The sequence below is a fragment of the Rhinopithecus bieti genome, unplaced genomic scaffold, assembly GCF_001698545.2.
Source record: "Rhinopithecus bieti isolate Rb0 unplaced genomic scaffold, ASM169854v2 scaffold_68671, whole genome shotgun sequence".
Lineage (NCBI taxonomy): Eukaryota > Metazoa > Chordata > Mammalia > Primates > Cercopithecidae > Rhinopithecus > Rhinopithecus bieti.
The window spans coordinates 66,460-85,282 of NW_016827678.1; the positions used below are offsets into that span (position 1 = coordinate 66,460).

The window sequence follows — 18,823 nt, forward strand, 5'->3', positions numbered from 1 at the left end:
CTCCAGCCCGGGACACAAAGCAAGACTCCATCTCAAAAAAAAAAAATAATAATAATAATTATGAAATGGATATTTCAAAATTGCTAGGAGAGCAGATTTTAAATGTCTGCACCACGAAAAATGATAAGTATGTGATGTGATAGATTGGTTAATAGCTGAATTTAATCATTCCACAATGTATGCATCCATCAAAACATTACACTGTACCCCATAAAAACATACATTTTTTATTTTTTAATCAAAAATCTCTACAAGTACACAGCACCATGATGAGTAAAAATGAGCACCAAGTCAATTTCATCACTGGGATTTCAGGACGGTAGGAATAAAATGACGGTCCTACAAACTTTGAAAGACATTGAAAGGTCATAGAGAAAGAATTGAGAATCAGAATGGCAACCAACTTTTCAACAGCAACACTTGGGTGTAGATAATAATAGAACAATATTTCTGAGTCTTAGGGATGATATATAGTTTGGAATAACAGGAAATCCCACAGAAGAGAAAGGTAGTAGGAATTCCAAGGAGGATGATGAAAGGAAACCCTAGGATGAAAGCTGGTAAAAAGTCCAAGCTGGAGCTGGAACACAGAGAACTCTGTTCTCTAAGATTCTTCTGCTTCTATGGAGATTACAGTGACAGGATATTTGGATGTTCAGTATTTTGAGGGGATTGATACTGAGAAAGAGAGTTTGGGAATGAATTACAGAAAAGTAGTAGAAGATCAAATACATAAAATCAAAATATGCACTTATTCTGGAAGAAACGTTACAAGAAAGAAACCATAATAATGTGCATGCTATGTGACTCAGGTATTAAGAGAGATACATGTTAATATAAACCCTGAATATTGCGATCAGTAAAAGGTATGTTAGGTCAGCAACGGGAGTAGCAGGGAAGGAGAAAGTGTGGCCTCTGGGTGTGCATTTGCAGAGTGGTCATAAAATAATACAATCTTCACATTTCACAGTGAAAATTCAATGTATAATGTCTAACCTACCTCCCAAAAAAGTCAAGGAATAGAAGGAAAAACATTTGACTTAGAGAGAAGGAAACAAGTAATTACCAAATATCAAAATAAATATAACAGTTGAAAGTGGTTGTTTTTGAGGAACAAGAATGTGGTGAAAGGCACAGAACTGAGCTTTATATAATTCCTGTGAAGTGACTTGACTATTTAAACCATGTATATATAGAGCTTTGACTGAAAATAAAATCAAAACTAAAAAGAGCTAAAGGCAGTGAAGTCCTGATTTTGACCTACAGATACGATAGTTAAAATAAATGCTTACAGCGGATGTGTACACTCTTGAATATTGCACATTCGTCTAATAGGTTTCGGCTTTTTGTTGGCCTCACAGAAGCTGCGATGGACCATTTTATTATCACTTTTCCTACGGCATCCATATTTAGTGTACTGGAAACCTGGAAAAGGAAATAAATTTCTTTGGATTTAATCACTTATTCATGCTGTTAGTTACTTGATTATTCACTCACTCATTCATACATTTATTCATCCATTCAATAAATATGTATTGAGTGTATACAATTTGGCACTTCAATAGGTGCTGAAGGTCCCAAAGAACATTAAATAAACAAAAACTTTTAGCTTTTCAAAGAATACATTTAATAAATATTGCAACTGCATGCTTGTTAAAGACCTAGACTCTAAATATACAGTCTAGTGTGAGAGATAGATATGAAAACCACTGTGACAATATCTAGTGACATAGGCTTTTAGAAAACTATGTAAATAACTTACAGTAGAGGGCACTAAAGGAACACAGAGGGAAGAGATCTGTAACTTGGAGGAGGGGAGGGGAAAGCTTGGAGGATCAGTACTTTCCTTCAGCAGAATATTGAAGTTCAAATAGTATGGGGTAATGGAAATGAAGCAGAATTATTCTCCAAGCAAAGGAAATAACATATGAAAAACTGTGGTTTCTTCAGAAAGCTGAAGTATCATGGTTGAAGAGGGCAGGAGGTAGGGAAGGATCAGATCTTGAAAGCCTTCAGTGTCTTACAAGTTCTTGGACATTATTGTGAAGGTTATAGGGCGTTACTGAGGGTCTCTCAAACATCAACTTTTATATTTGTAATTATGTATATATATTTGAAAAAATTCAAACCTATCCAAAAGTTGTAAGAAAATACAACAAATATTTGTATACCTTGCATCTAGATTGATTTTGTGACTATGTCACCACATTTGCTGTATTTCTTTATAAATGCGTATGTGTGTAAATATACATATAATTTTGCCGAACCATTTGAAAGTTGAGGATATCCTGATCCGTCACTCCTAAATATTTAAGCACAGATTTCAGAAGTACATTCTCTTATATAACTATAATATCATTCTTAAAATGAGGACATTTAACATAGACATAATGCTATTATCTAACATACAGACCTATTCCAAAATGTTCAGTTGTCCCTATCATGTTATTTATGGCAATCCTTTTCCAGTCAAGCATCATATGTTGCATTTAACTGTTATGTCTGTAGCCTCCATCAATCAGAAATAATTACTGAATCTCTTTTGTCTTATGGCATTTACTATTTTGAAATTTAAAACCATTTGTTTTATCAAATGTTCCACAATTTGGTCTGTTTAATTGTGTTCTAATGATGAGATTCAAGTGATTCACTTTTAGAAAGAATGCTGCATAAAGTGATGTTGTGTCTTCAGGACAACATATTAGAAGACTGAAAGATTTTAATCTGGGAAATAATATAATTTTACCATTCATTCATGCATTCATTCAAGAAAAATTACCCTATAAATTAAGGCAGAGAAGAACATCAATATTAGTTGACTAGTTAAAAGGCTATTGCAATAATCGTCCCTCCCAAAGTGGTGACTGGAGTCTGGTGAAGAAGGAATAGATGTGGTAGATATGAAGAAGGTATATCTGACAAATATTGTGACCAAGTAAATGTTGAGAGTACAGCAGAAGGGAGGGTCCAAATTAAATGGGCATCTTGTAATGGATAAAGAGATGTCATTTAAAATAATTAACTATTGTATGCCTCCCTCAAGAAAACACTTTAGAAATACAGCCTTGAACTTAAAATTATAAAATAAATAATTTACACAAGCACTGCCTAATACAAATTTTGTTCTCAATTATTTGTTGACATTTTTGTAACAGCCTCTTGCTTTCTCCTGCCCATGGGAGATAATTGGTAATGGAGCACCTGTTTAGAACTAGAGGAACGGATGATGGGAGAAATTGAGAAACATTAAGTCCAGCTTAATGGACTCTGGAAAGGGAACGGAGGTAGCACAGTGCAGTGAGTGAGAGCATGTGTTCAGAAGCCAGGTTATCTGGGTTTGAATCCTATGGGCTCTGGGAAATTATCTTGTGTGTCCTTCAGTTTTGCTACCACTTTAACAGAGGTAACAATAGTACCAACTGCATAGGGCCATTGTGAGTATTCATGCATTGATATATAAAGCATTTAGAACAGTATCTGGTTTCAAATATATAGCATAGTCAGTTACACAGTCATGCAACCAATAGCCCTTTTATTATTAACTCTGGTAGAAATGCAGAGAGATATAGAAAGTAAAAGTAGGGAAGAAGAAAGGTGAGGAGCAGAGTACAATGAATTTGGGAGAGTTTTGGAGTTTGGGAAGAATAAAGTGATTAAGAGGACCAGTACAGTAATGCAAGACAAAGGACCTGAGAGAAAAGGACAAGAAGATTTTACAGTCTGTCACTGTTATGAAAGGAATCCTATTATTTGATGATTCTTTCAGTAAAAATGTTTTGTATTGATGTTTTGATGGTTATGTTTGGTGTTTCTCAGATTCTGACCTCGATTAGAGACAGCCATAAAGGTAGAAGCAAGATTGGGTTTTATATGCATTACATTTTGATATAATAAATGTGTTCAATTGTTACCTCCACCACAGGGTTTGGAACACTGAGACCAGCTCTTCAAAGCCCACTCAAAAGTATCGAATTCTTCCTGGATGACATTGTTGCTGTTGATCATAGGTACTGAGTCTTCATGGATGATGTACTTATATGTCAGGCTAGAGCGGGTATCGTTTTCTTGAGGTATAATCTAACATACACATGAAATCAATATGTAAATCACCTGAGGGTTTTACATTTTGAGTGTCAAATTACAAATATTTCAGAATATTGCTCTTATTAAAACTGAAAACTTTCAAATAGTTTCAAAATTATAATGTTTTATTTCTGTCAACTATAGTGCACATGTGCCCTGTTTAAGAAGAAGATGAAATATCTATAACACTTTTAACACAAAAGTATTACAAAATACATACACTGAGGGGTAAGAGTTTGTATTATAAACATAATAACTTTATAAGATTCACTGTAGGTTTCCTTAAATTATACCATCTCCTTTTAAAGGATTTTTTAAATTTTAAATGTAAGAATAAGTTAAAATTAAGATTAAATTTTAAAATTTAAAATTAAATTTAAAATAAAATTTAAATAATTTAAAATTTAAAAATTTAATGCATTTTAAAAATTGTCTCAAAGAAATTGTTTTGTATGTTTTGGTTCTGAGACAAAGATAGTAAAGTCCCCCAGTATATACATTATGGAAAATAAAAGAAAAGGAAAAAATCATAATTCTACCAAACTATAGAAAACCAGTCACTTTTATTACTCTGATAGTTCCTCAAGACATTGTGCGTGTGTGTGTGTGTGTGTGTGTGTGTGTGTGTGTGTGTGTGTGTACAGACATATATACTTTTCTGGCCTTGTTTATTTCATGCACATTTCTCAAGATAGTAAATATTCTTTGAAAACATGCTTTTGGAGTGTGGAATGATGGTCATTGGAGACTCAGAGGGGTCAGGGGAAATGGAAGGGGGTTGAATGATGGGAACTTGCTTGGTGGGTACAATATGCATTGCCCCAGTGATGGATGCACTGAAGGCCCTGACTTCACCACAATGCAATATATTGATGTAGCTAAATTGCACTTGTACAAAAAAAGTTAAAAAAAAGAAAATATACTTTTAAATGTCAGCATAGTCTGTAATCCTAAAAGTGTTATGTATTATTGTTAATAAGTGTGTGGTAACTCTTGAATATTTGTATTGATTAGAAATTTTCCCAACTTTCTGGGGATGTCTGGCTTTTCTTAGTAGACTAAAGGGAACAAACACTTTAGAGTCCTAGTTCTTCCGATAGACTGGTGAATGGTCCTCCAGAACAGTTTGAACAATTGTTATTTTAATAACAAGAGTGTATGAAAGTGGACATTTGACACTACATGTTACATAATTTTCATCTTCATTAATTGGATGGGAAAAATATCACGATTTTAGTTGTTATTTATTTGATAACTAATAAAGTTTAATTTTCCTAAGTTTATTACTCACTTATATTTTCAATACTGTACATTGCATGACTGTCCTGGTTTTTATTGGAACTGTACAAACATTTTTTCTCTCCTAAATAATCTGTGCACTAAAGATATGAATTCCTTTTTGTAATAAGAGTTGCAAATATTTTCTCAGTTTGTCTCTTGCCTTTTAATTTTGTTCAGGGCAAATTTGTCTTTTAAAAAATTAATTGATTTTCATGTAGCTTTCATAGGATTTTACTAATTATGCAAAGGGAGAAAAGTGCAATTCATTGGTATTCCAAACTACATGTTTACAACTACCTTTTGTTTGAGAAATGAGGTGATACTAAAACCAGTGGGGGTTGAGGATCTGGTTATCTGGCTTTTATTCTCTTTTTTCTGTCTTTGTTTTTAAAGCAGCATTAAAAAATCAAGCACCATTCGAACAACCCTTACACTCTAGCCAGATATCTAATTCTCTTTGCCCCAGACAGCCTAGCCACCATGTTCCAGAACTCAGAATGGAAAAGCAATGTCATAATGACAGAACATTGCTTGTCTACACCCTCGTCTCCTAGCTACAAATCTCCCTCTTGTACCTTTAGCCCACACCACTTGCTGTGGTCAGATTATAATCAGTGGGCAAGTCTTGAAGCATCTATCATGATGGTTAAGCATCAGGTCTCTAAAGCCAGATACTCATGTTGCTGGAAAATAATACAAAGTAATTATATTAGCGTGAAATAGAGCTTCTGGCCTCCAATCATTCATATTTAAAATAATCTAAATAAAACTTTAATATATATTTTATTATGGAACAGAATGAGAGTCTAGAATAGACCCATATAAATGTGTATAATTAATTTTTGACATAATTGAAAAGGTATTTTAATAGAGAAAGAACAGTCTTTTAACAAATAGTGCTAAAATAACTAGACATAGTGGTGGTTTAAGAAATATGTCTAAGATTAGGTAAAAAAGGACTGAGAATTCCGTCTTGGTTTCACTGTCCCATGTTCTGTCTCACTTGAGTCACTTGCTGTAGTGGAAGTCAATGTCATATTGTGAGGATGTATACACATCCTATGGAGAGGCTTAGGTGGCAAGGAATCATGGACTGCTACCCACCACATGGAAAAGCTGGGTAACAATCATCTGAGCCCTTTCGCAACCACGTGACTAAGCTTGGAAACAGAGTAACCCCCAGTCAAGCTCTGAGATGACTCTAGCCACAGTTGACAGCAAACTCATCAGATGCTCTGTGTCAGAACTAGTCAATTAAGTGGTGTCCAGATACATGCTGCACAGAAACTATAAGTATGTTTGTGTTTAGCTATTAAGTTTGAGGGTAATTTGTTTTATAACAATAGATAACTAATATAGACATCCATATGCAAAAATAAGGACCTAATACTTCATACAAAATTAACCCAAAGTGATTCATATACCTAAATGTAAACTAAGACAGTTACCAAAAAAAGTAGGAGAAAATGTTTTGATGCTGGATTAGACACAAAAAAATTTCATAACACCAAAATCTTGATCCACAAAAGAAAACATTAATACATTGGACTTCGGTAAAGCTAAAATATTTTGCTCCATGAAAGAAGCTACTGAAAGAATGAAAAGACAACATATGGGCTGGAAGAAAACATTTGCAAATCATGTATTTCACAGAGGACTTGAATACACACAGAGCTCTCAAAACTCCACAAAAAGAAAATATAACAACTTTAACAATGGGCAAAAGATTCGAACAGATATTTCAAAAGGGAACTACTTTTCAGAGGAAAAAAGACTAAAAATTGAGTGGAGCAATTTGACTTTAGTATAATATTTTATAGGAAATCCAACAAATAAAAATTCTGTATAAAACAGAAACTAACAATAAATTTCAAATCAAGTAGATGTCTTCTGCTGTCATCCATGAGGGAGTAATGGAGTTGCCTTCCTGATATTAAAAGCTGTACAACTGGGCAAAATATTTGCAGAAACTTTTTTTCTTTTTGGCAATGGATAACATGACAAAGGATACCAATCCTTGTAAGAAGAGAAACAAGCCAGGTCTTATTCCTGAAAAGGGCCAGGTTCTGGACCCTGACACAGAGAGGAGGAGCCCAAGTCCAGTCCAGCCGTCTGACTGAGCAGAGGAGCTAGATTAGAGTTTGGAACCTTCAGAGCAGGGCACTAAAGAAGAGGGGCCTGCTTAGAGAGATCACCTAGAAATCTCCATGGGTCCATGACTGAGGGTTGGTCTGTGTATGGCCAAGACACCAGGCACTCCATGGTGAGGGGGGTGCTAGGAGTGGGACAGAGATACCAGAAACCAGGCAGGGCTAAGCCTAGCACCAAGAAAGGCCACACCATGGGAAGAAGGACAACACTAAAATAGAATAGCTGCAAGGAAGAATAACACCAGGCCTTAAAGGATCAGGATGATCTGACAATAACTTAACTGCCTGCCAGAACAAAACCAGACACCTTACAATTTATCTACCAAAATGTCGAGTGTACAAGAAAAAAAGAAGCAGGAAATGTGAGTCATAAAATAAAAATAGACAACGTGAAGACCCAGAACTTAAAGGGTAACTTAGATGTAATGAGTGAACATTATGAAAATTCAGCCGAAAATGATTACTACAACAAAAAGAACCAAATGGAAATTCTAGAAAAGAAAAGTGCACTATCTGATACGAAAAATTTACTGGATAGGCTCAAGGACAGACTGGAGATCACATAAGAGAAACAGAGACTTAGAGCTCAAAAGGAATAATCCAATCTGAAAAATGTATTTTAAAAAAGATTATAAAAGGATGAACAGAGCCTGAGACTTGTGGAACAATTTCAACAAATTTAAATGAGTCCTAGGAGTAAAAAAGAGGAAGATGGGGTGGGGGTGATGGTTTGGGAAAAACAGTGAAGGAGAAGACATCATGGGAAATTTACCCAAATTTCGTCAAAAACATCAACCTACAAAGCCAAGATTCTCACTGAACCCCAAGCATAAGACATACAAAGAACACCGTAAACTGAGTGTATCACAGTCAAACTGCTAAATCAACAAGACAAAACAAAAAGATGAAGAGGAAAACCCTAAAAGGCAGCCAGAGAAAACTGACACATTACACACAGTGCAGCGATATAAATGAGGCTTCTCTTCATAAATGATGGATTCTAGAAGGCAAGTGCTGTATAAATGAGTAAAAGAGGGCTCCTGTATATTGGCCCCTAGGTTATTTCTTCACAGCAGGCTGAGGCTGAGATCTGTTAGCTCAAAAGCCCTCTGCTGCCAAATACAAACTTTCATACATCCAATTGTTTTTAATGCTGCCCAAATGAGGGAGTTTTAGCCATTTGGGGACTGCCTGCTTTGCACAGCTATAGGAAACTGCATCCAACGTCTGCTAGATATGAGTAAGACCTTCTGGCTATAAGGACCTCACGTTGCTGCCTCCCTTGGAGCCCTCTGACCCACAGACTCTCTGCTGTGCTGCTGCTGAATGACACCACCTAGGCACATACACCACCTCAGATTCCCCTCTTCCTCAGAAGTTCCCTTGCCCTTCTGTCCTCTGGGTGGTGGCCCCACTTGCAAACCGGCTGAGGCCGCGCTCAAATAAAGTGTGTGTGTGCTACTGCCACCTTGTGGCCATATCTTTTTCTTTGCTCAGCCCCCAAACCCTTGGAACTCGCTAGATCATAAAAACACAGTGTTGAAAGAAGGGAAAAAAGGAAACAAAAAAACAAAAAACTAGCAACCTCAGATTCTATATCTAGTAAAGATATCCTTCAAAAATGAGGGTGAAAATAAAGATATTTTCAGATCATTGAAAGCTGAGAGAATTACTTGCCGATACACCCACACCACAAGAAATGCTAAAGGAAGATCTTTATACTGAAGGTAAATGATACTAGATGGAACGTTAGATTTACAAACTAGAATGAAAAGCATACGAAATGGTAAATATGTGGGTAAATACAAAAATCTACTTTCAGTGTTGTCTTTAAAAGGTAACTGATTATTTAAGTCAAAAATCAGAATGCTGCATTATTCAGTTTATAATATATATATACAATAAATTACATGAAAATATTGCACAAAGAATAGGGGGGAAGATAAATGGAATTATTTTAAAAGGCAACTTATTTTTCAATGTTCAAAGTACGTTTAATGTTCAAGGTAAAAGTGTCTTCAGATAGATTAATTATAAAATAAGCTGAACCAACTATACCATGAGCCCGTAATGCCACATACCAAAACAATAACAGGATCATGTAAAGGTCCATCGGTGTGAAGACTTTCAATGTCATCTTCAATGTTATAATCCCACTCCACACCAAGATCTATGAAGGTCCGCGACTTGGCTTCCTCCCCTTTGCCATTTAAAATATAATGTCCTGTAGCCTGGTTCTTAATAGCTAAAGGAAGAAAAATGAGTAACCAGCATACATTTTATTTTATCATATTAAGTGCTGAAGATTCACAGCACATATATCCTTTCTACAAATCAATGACCATATTTCTTTATTAGTAGCAAGCAATCAAAATGGGTGTTAGTTCCGATATTATTCCCATTCTCTTGATTAGGCATTCAAAACTCTCATGAAGCATTCCTAACTAGTCAAAAATATGGCAAGATGGTTAAATAGGCAAAAATAATGTTTGCAAATATTCCCATTTGAAAACATCGTCAAAGAGGTTAATAGTTTCTAAATCATTTATCCTATATATTTCCTTACAAAACTGGGAATATTTTGAAAATGACAGCTACTTTTTCAATAATGAATAGAAACAATTTATGCTAGGATAGCATATAACGTGATCGTTTATTTATTGCATTTTTTAAAAAGTTGGTCAAAATATTTATAGTCATCCAACATAGTTGAAGTAATTTTTCAGGCCAACAATTTAGTTCTCATGATTGTAAAATTTCAGAGCCATATCACCTACTCATATAGTTAGAAAAAGCTGCTTACTGCTAATGGAATTCTTAATGTAGTATACATTTATTACATATTATAAAATTAAATAAAATGCTGGCTTAGTGAGTAAAAAATAATGACTAGGATTTTAAATTTTAGATTTATCAGAATATAATGTTATATTAGAAAGCAAAATTTCATGTTACTACCATTATTGAAAATGTGTGGAAAACATGAGTAATTTTAATTAAATGTATCTATTCCTCTTGGGCTTTAAACTGGTCTATTTTTTCCAAGGACATTAATATGAATTCTAGGATGAAAAATAAGGAATTTTAAATACTGGAGAAAGGCCTATAGCTGACTGCTAGACTATTATTACATTTAGTAGTGAACATAATTTAAATGTGCTTAAAAATTCTATGAAACACCATAAGACAATTCATGTTTTAAAGTCACAACTGAAATAAAACGATTTGCTGTAAATTCTCATGGAGTTGATATGTGATGTCTTAGTTTCGGAAATTATCTTAGTGTTCTTATAGGCCAAGGAATAGGAAAGTTATGTTTACACTTGTCTATACAATTTAAATTTAAACCTCTTTAAAGTGACATTTCCATGTAATCTTCTCATAAAAGAAAAAAAAAATATCCTTGTGGAAATTATAATCAGCTCTCTGTGGCAAATGGATCTGCATGTGCTAGTCAAAAACCTGACACATGTCAGATATTAGAATAATTTAAGATTAGATTACTAAAATTCATCTGTGGTTGCTTTTCAAAGAATGTAAAATACAATAAAAATAAGGCAATGGGCCGGGCGCGGTGGCTCAAGCCTGTAATCCCAGCACTTTGGGAGGCCGAGACAGGCGGATCACGAGGTCAGGAGATCGAGACCATCCTGGCTAATACGGTGAAACCCCGTCTCTACTAAAAAATACAAAAAACTAGCCGGGCGACGAGGCGGGCGCCTGTAGTCCCAGCTACTCGGGAGGCTGAGACAGGAGAATGGCGTGAACCCGGGAGGCGGAGCTTGCAGTGAGCTGAGAGCCGGCCACTGCACTCCAGCCTGGGCGGCAGAGCAAGACTCTGTCTCAAAAAAAAAAAAAAAAAAAAAAAAAAAAAAAAAAAAAATAAGGCAATGTACAGTATTGGATCAATCAAAATATCAGGACTTATTCGTCAACATAAGTATGATGAATTTTTCTGACATTCCTTAATTTAGTTGATTTTAACATATTTATTTTCTTATCCCCTATTACAGAGCAAAAAGTGTATAAGAAATATAAGCTTGTCAAATGATTTTTTCCCTCATATAATTAGGAACCAACCCCAGTTTCCATAAAAAATTAAAGCTCTATTTTTAAATATTTTTTATTTTAAAGTAAGCATAGTTGGGAGCAATGACCAAAAAAACCTACATAACATTCAATTAATGCATTTATGTATGATTTTGATTCTTACATATGTGTATGCACATATATGTACATATCTGTATGTACATATACACATATCTATATTTACGATTTCTTTGACATTTCAATGTTCCAGTGCATGTTGAAGCAGATCCAGCAGACAGAAACACTTACCAAGAACATGAGGAGAAGCCTCGTCTTCTTGGATTAACACATGTCTAGCCCCAGGGGGTATATCAAACATCTTAAGGTACCCTTTGCATGTGTAGTAAATATTGTAGGAAGCAAAGAAGAAAACAAAAGCAATAACCATGGTTAGTTGAGCACTACATTCTTACTGCTTCTGCATGCAGAAGAGGGCATCCATAAATTTAAAGAAGCAGTTTCAGAAATTAACTTCAAAGCATTGGTAGCTTTTGTGACATCCAACATGAAATTAGAGGAAACTTTTTTTTTTATTAAAGAGGGAAAAAAGTTAATCTTGTTACCAATGTATTAGTCACTTATCTTGTGTTGACCTTCAAATGATGTCAACAACAATTCAGGCAAATACTATACTTTCCTGTGTCCCTCTGTGTGATTCTAGTTTTCTAAACCATCCTTTTCAAGTGGAGTCAACTTTTAATGAAAGTTCACTTAAGTGGTGAACTTTTTGGGATATGTTATCTGCCTACATATTATTTTAAAAGTCTAAGAGGGAAGTACAGATAGATAAACTTCTAATTATTAAAATATTTTCATATTTAAAGCCTTCTTTATTATAAAGGAGTTACAACAGAAAATCAGTGCTTTCATTTTCTTGTGATCAGCATTAATTTTAAAGCTTTAGACAAGTTTTATGATGGGACTATTTTAACCAAATTGACAACGTGGATTTTAAACCACTTAGTTGGAAAATGTGTGCAAATTGTGTTACGCATTGCCTTTATATGCACCCTAACCTCAAAACCTCCTAAGCCAGAAATAAGAAAATCAATATGCTTAATTGGTTGCTTTGGGTTTTAAAATCATATATCATTCCTATTACTGTAAATGTCCTATATCACATACTATGTTGATGTTATCACATGTCCTAAAAATTATCTTACAGTCATTTAGAATTAATATTATGCCCATAAATCATAAATATTATGACCTGACAATAGTCAGGTCAATTAGAACAGATGTTATACATCTATTATCATATAAATAAATGAATATAAGAAGATTATGTAACCTACACCTTCAATACATTATGAAACATCCAGTACATATTCTACGGAGAGTATTAACAGAAATGCAGTTATCAATCCACAATTATTGATGAAATAAGAAAAAAAAGTGTTTTTGCCATTTGTATATGTACAATAATATATACCTATGAATAGATTTACCTAACTTTTTCACAATATTTATTAGTGTCCTAACTAAATAAAGTGGTCCTTTTGGGATCAGGGTGTTGAGCACTTTAGCCTGGGGTAAAGTCTAACACATGAAATGTACCATGTTTGTCTGAGTACACAGTGGCTAGAAGGAACATGCTTAAGATGCCAAGTAGAGCAAAACAGCTTGATGCCATTTATGGATGCCCATCTTTCTGCAGTTTGCTACAACTTACCCAGTACGTTTTTAGCTTCTCTTGTTTCAGCAAGAGAAATATTACGAGCTCCTTTGGGTAAAGTGAAAGCGCCTCTTGTCTTCCCTTAAATAGAATGTCTTTAATTAGTGGTGGGTTCATGTTTATCAAAGTCTTGTTGTTTCATTGACTATCTCATAAGTCATATATTTTGTTAGGCAAGATATAAAATATGTTCTGTAAGTTTATGTGTTGAAGTCACAATGCATTTGTAATAGATAATGCCAATAAACTGTTAATAGTCAATGAAAGTAAGACTAAGCATGAAAGTAAGGCTAAGTAGATGATTTGAAGTTGAATACTTGCAGATTTCATTTTCCAGCAACTTCAATTCTTTATGGCACCTCTTGCTTAAATGTTTTCCTGTTGGAAAAGGTTAATCAGTCTATTAAATCACTATGATGACAATATTAGTGCAAAGATATGGATGTTAGATTATCTTTGAACCGTTTGAATTGGTATGACAGATGAAAATTTTCTAATGTTCTTTTGGCCTTGATTTGCAAGTTTAGCATAATGTTTGAGCTATCTGAAAAACAGTACCAATACTTTATATTATACATAATATAGAATGAATGAACATGGAAAAACCTTTTCTTTACATTAATTCACTGTGGAAATAAAACAAAATGAATTATTTTACATCCAAAAGAAAAGAATAAAATGTAACTCGAATAAAGAAAGCACAGTACATTATTTCACAGCAAGATGAAGAAAATTACATTTGACTCCACTGAAACATAATACATGTATGTAATTATATTTCTTTGCTTTAATAAAATAATGCAATCAATCAGAAACAGTAATATTTGCTTTTTAACAATTTTCAAAGCATAAAACAAAGTAATTTATCACACAGGAATAGCAAAGACATCAGTAACAAGAAAAACATTAGAATATAGTCTCCTAGTAATTGAGTTAGGTAGCTGGGGTACAATGGGAGTAAAAACAAGAAACTAAGAGAATTATTTCATTTGGATGAAGACTTTTTTATAAAAGGAAAAATCACCCTGATGACAATATACTTAATGTAAACTACCAACAGCTCTTTGGAAGACATGAAAATCTTCTTAAGCAAACACCACATCAAATTTATCTTTAAGTGCTGAAATCCCAGAAACATTTGCCCAATAAATCCTTATTGAAGAACTGAATATCTGATACGAACTCAAGAAATTATTCAGTAATAAATATTGGTATACAAATCTTTTATGAAAATTCCAATGAATATTATTAAACTATGGATAATATTGCCTATTATTTGATGTATGACAACAGCTTTTTGTTCTGCCTTTGAACCTTCAGTGTATGTCTAAGTCCAAGTTATTGACTATGTAACAAGCATAAACATTTACAGACATGAGCAATTACATCTCAGGTTAGTTTTTGGTTGTACCTCAATTTTGTTTAAAGTAAATTTTTAAAAATTATGTGAAATACAGATCCAAGATTCCTAGATTTATAAACAGGATAAAACTGTTCACTTTTAAAATAAGTAAAACTAATGTGATACTTTAAAAGTTGTATCTAAAGTTTTGTAATTTTTAAACTCCTGATCAATAATTTATGTGCAACAGGAATTCAAAATAAACATCAATTCTAATAATTCAATCTGCATTTTATTAAAAATGCAAAATAAAATATATATTTTGGCTAGCTAGTATAACCGATGCTGATTTTATTTGTTTCTTTTCTAAATTTAGTATGTATTTTTTTCATCATTGACACTACGGAGTATGAATTCATTCAAAGTTTTTTTCTGTTTTGTTTTGTTTTTAAGTTCCTTAAAAGGTAATCTGAATAACAATAAATCAGCAGCTAAATTTTGGTGATGTTTATAGAGAAATTGCTGCATTTCTGAAAGAAGAAGCTTCAAAAAGTACAAATCACAGAGAAGCATACTAAATTCACGAGAGACCTCCTCTTACCAAGCTTCCTGGGAGTTCTGGTAAATGTCCCCTTCACGGTTCGACAGTGGGAATTATCTCCTCCACAGACACCACACTTATCCTCAACCTTATTAGAACCAATTTCTTTATCACAGCCCACTTTCTGGAGAGAGAAGATGTCAAATGTGGCTAATTTTAATGTGCCCAGTAGTTGTCAACATCCCAGAGAATGATGAACCCTTCATGGCCCACAGTCAGCCAATTTACAGCGAACTGCCACTGTAGTCATGATTTTTAATACCTTAGTTTTTTTTTTAATAGGGGGAAATCAAATGCCTTGTACCCTAAGTGATAAAGGATATATTTCCTCTAGTCCAATGAAATATTTACACCATTTTAAATTGTCATAGTCATCAAACACACATATAATGAGCACAGATGTAGCTGATGCTGAGGAGACAAAAAAACAGTAAGTGCTTTTCCCTTGCTGCTCTCACATTTATGATGATGTATAATATAGTGAGTTGTATATTAGTGTAATCTTTAAAAGATCGTTAGGATGTGAGATAAAGCTTCACAAGAGTGGTGAAGACTTTCACAGGGGCCAAAGAAACACAGAATGGAAAAGCATTTCAGGAGAGCAGACGAGTTACAACAAAGCCAGAGAGGTTGTATGTTCATGGAAAGTGGGTTCAGAGGTCAATATCTAAACCCATATTTAGACCAATGGAAGGTTAGTGTTTCATGATAAGGAAAGAACAATGAAAAATCTGCATGGAACAGACTGCAGAAGACTTGAATACCAGGAAGAATTTACATTTTCCCACGAAACGGGGAAATACTGAAGGTTTTCTGAACCAAGCCATGTTCTTAATGTAAATCACTGTAGAATAATGATACACAATACACTACTGCACTCAAAAGTATGGGATGAAAGGTGGCAGGGAAAATAAAGGACACATACATTTAATGTACTAGGTACTGTGGCAGGTAAAAGCTGAACAAAACATACTATACTTTCAGGAAAATGTAAGCTCAATTACTTTAGACTCATTAATACAACACTTCAGTTTTGCTGAAGTATACAGGAAATATACATTAGGAGCAGTGTTTCAGTTAATAAGATAATTTCATATCAATTTAACTATGAACACAAGAAATAAAATGCATTTTTAACATGAGATTAAATGGAGCAAAAAAAACCACGTTTGCTTCTCAACAACTTTTGTTCTAATGTGAAATTTAGCATTTAAAGTTAGTATTGATTAGAAGGTGAGAAAGAAATGTCTTATTATCTTTACAACAAAAGATTAAATACACTTAGGACTGATTATTTTTAAAAAGACCTTATATTTTAATAGTAGATGGCTACTGAAATATCCGAAGCAAATGCATCATTACCAATTTGTATTCCCAACCTAGAGGCCTCAGAGTTACTTAGAAAAGGCATTTGGCTGGAAATTAGGAAAATTATTTAAACCTTGATTCTGCCAGTGACCAAAGTTTGATTTGAGAAAGTATAATGTCTCCCAAATTTATTTTAGCTATTGAACTATTCATGGACACTTATTGTAATGTGATTTCAAAGATAAAATAGTTTAAAAAATTAAAAATGTGCAGATGAATGACAGTAAACGTAGATACTGTAGAAAGCCTTTGGGAAAGCAATTTGAACTTACCACACACTCTCCTCGCACACATATGCTATATGGATCTTTGTAAGAACAGCGCGTTCCATCATGCACCAGTTGTTTCATGTAAGCAACATCTCCAGTCTCCTTGGACTGACAGTAAAGATGGCATCTTTTCTTGGCTGCATAAGATGGAGGATAAAATTAACTATTTACATAAAATGGAATGTTTGAACAGCATAGTTTGTTTTATTTTTAAATATAAAGTTTCAATGTGATTTCCCAAAAACAAAAGGAATACTGTATAAACAAATAAGGAGTAAGGAGAAAAGTATGTACACCTGACATATTTGTTTTAGCTAAGGTGACCATATAATTTATCATCTAAACTAGAAAAGGGGCTCTAGTAATAGCAGGAACAACAGGGATAAACCGGGACTGCCCCCGGCAACCCTAGATTTCACCATAGCTCTTACATAAATTTTAATTCGAAACCAGTTTAGTTTTTGTAGTATTAGAGCACTAAAGAATGTCTCTGATTTGCCTCAATTACCTACCATAGTTTTTGTCTCTTACAGGATGCAACTCACTTCACCAAAATAGATAAAAATAATGCATTTCTTCTTAATGCATTGCAACTTCGAATTCTTATGTGTATTCTTCTTTCCTTTAAGGCGGATTTGAACTGAACCCAGTGGTGTATGTAATCACATGACTATTTCCTTTCATTCACTCAAATAAGAAGTATGGTAAAAAGTTGCCACTTGGACATATTTAACCAAAAATTCAGAAGTAAGAAGTGAAACATTAAAAGAAAATTTCCAAATGTATTTTTTAAACTAGTTGATAGTACAAAAGTAAAAGGTTATAAGGTATCTTTTGTTATTAAATAATGATCTTTCTCTTGGTCCTGACTCAATTGTCAAAGTACTAGATTTTTCTCTAGTTGTTCAGAAAGGAAAGATCACAATATTCCAGAAGTATTTCCTAGTAGAGGGATTTTGGTTGAATCAGGAATTCCAACATCTCTCCCAGGCATTCCTTTCCACTGGTCTTTCACCAGTGATGGTGATAGTGCTGCTTGCCAGGAACTATTGCACAATTCTTACCTCTTTACAGAAAGGGTACTTTAGCCTTATTCTTAGAAACCGAAGAGAACTTACTCCTATAAGCACCAAGTTTCCTAAGTTACCAAGTAGGGATCAAGAGTCCATGGGATTGGTGCTGGCAAAGCTTAAACTGTGAGTAACCATCCACACAGCAGGGAGAAGAGCAGGAGACTACTCACGGTCAGGATGTTCATATGGCAACCAGTGGTGTTTGGTATTCTGGTATTCAAAGTGGGAGTTTCGCTGCTGACACTGCTGTGCTCTGAAGTCCTCAAAGTGTTTTTGGCATTCTTCTGTGTTACAAAGTTGGTACTCAAAATTAACACCAGGACAATCCTGACCACCATTGATGGGCCTAAAGAAAAGACAATACTTAAAAAGGCCTTTTGGCTTCTGTCTAGCAATTGAAGCTTGCAGACACAGTGCTTGAGGGCATCAAGCCAGAGTTTCTGGGCTGCCAGCACAAAGTGAATGAACTCATACTTCCTAATTTCAGTCCCTTTCCAAAAGCACCCTTCTCTCCCTGCTGGGTGGAAAAATATAACAAAACACAAAGCTCAACTTAAATCAGCTTTTCAAATCATATATTTTAAATGCATGGCAAAAGTGTGTAAGAAAAAAAAAAGCATGTATATTGAATCAATACAATGATATTTTTCCACCATGCATAAAACACATAGATGCAGCTCAAAGAAACTTTGGTCATTGCTCCATGACTCGGTTTCCTCATATGTAAAATGCAAATAATAATATATTTTCCCTTTGAGGAAAATTGTGAAGATTAAATGAGTTGACATTATTTAAAGCACTCCTAACAAACCCTGGCTCATAATGAACTTCAGCTGATCTTTTAATTTTTATTGTCTTTGTTACTTCTAATACTACCATCATCTCTTCCTGT

The 18,823-nt window shown here is 34.1% G+C and overlaps 1 protein-coding gene across 1 annotated transcript in view; it reads right to left on the minus strand.

The window, feature by feature from the left end:
• ADAMTS3 (ADAM metallopeptidase with thrombospondin type 1 motif 3) overlaps nucleotides 1-18,823 on the minus strand; it is a 304,823-nt gene that overhangs the window by 16,989 nt on the left and 269,011 nt on the right. The window contains exons 13-19 of the mRNA XM_017864072.1: nucleotides 18,102-18,277; nucleotides 16,862-16,995; nucleotides 15,222-15,345; nucleotides 11,853-11,933; nucleotides 9,596-9,759; nucleotides 3,912-4,077; nucleotides 1,293-1,425 (exon numbers count right to left, since the gene is read on the minus strand). Coding sequence (XP_017719561.1) covers nucleotides 1,293-1,425; nucleotides 3,912-4,077; nucleotides 9,596-9,759; nucleotides 11,853-11,933; nucleotides 15,222-15,345; nucleotides 16,862-16,995; nucleotides 18,102-18,277 — 978 coding nt within the window. The remainder of the gene's footprint in view (nucleotides 1-1,292; nucleotides 1,426-3,911; nucleotides 4,078-9,595; nucleotides 9,760-11,852; nucleotides 11,934-15,221; nucleotides 15,346-16,861; nucleotides 16,996-18,101; nucleotides 18,278-18,823) is intronic.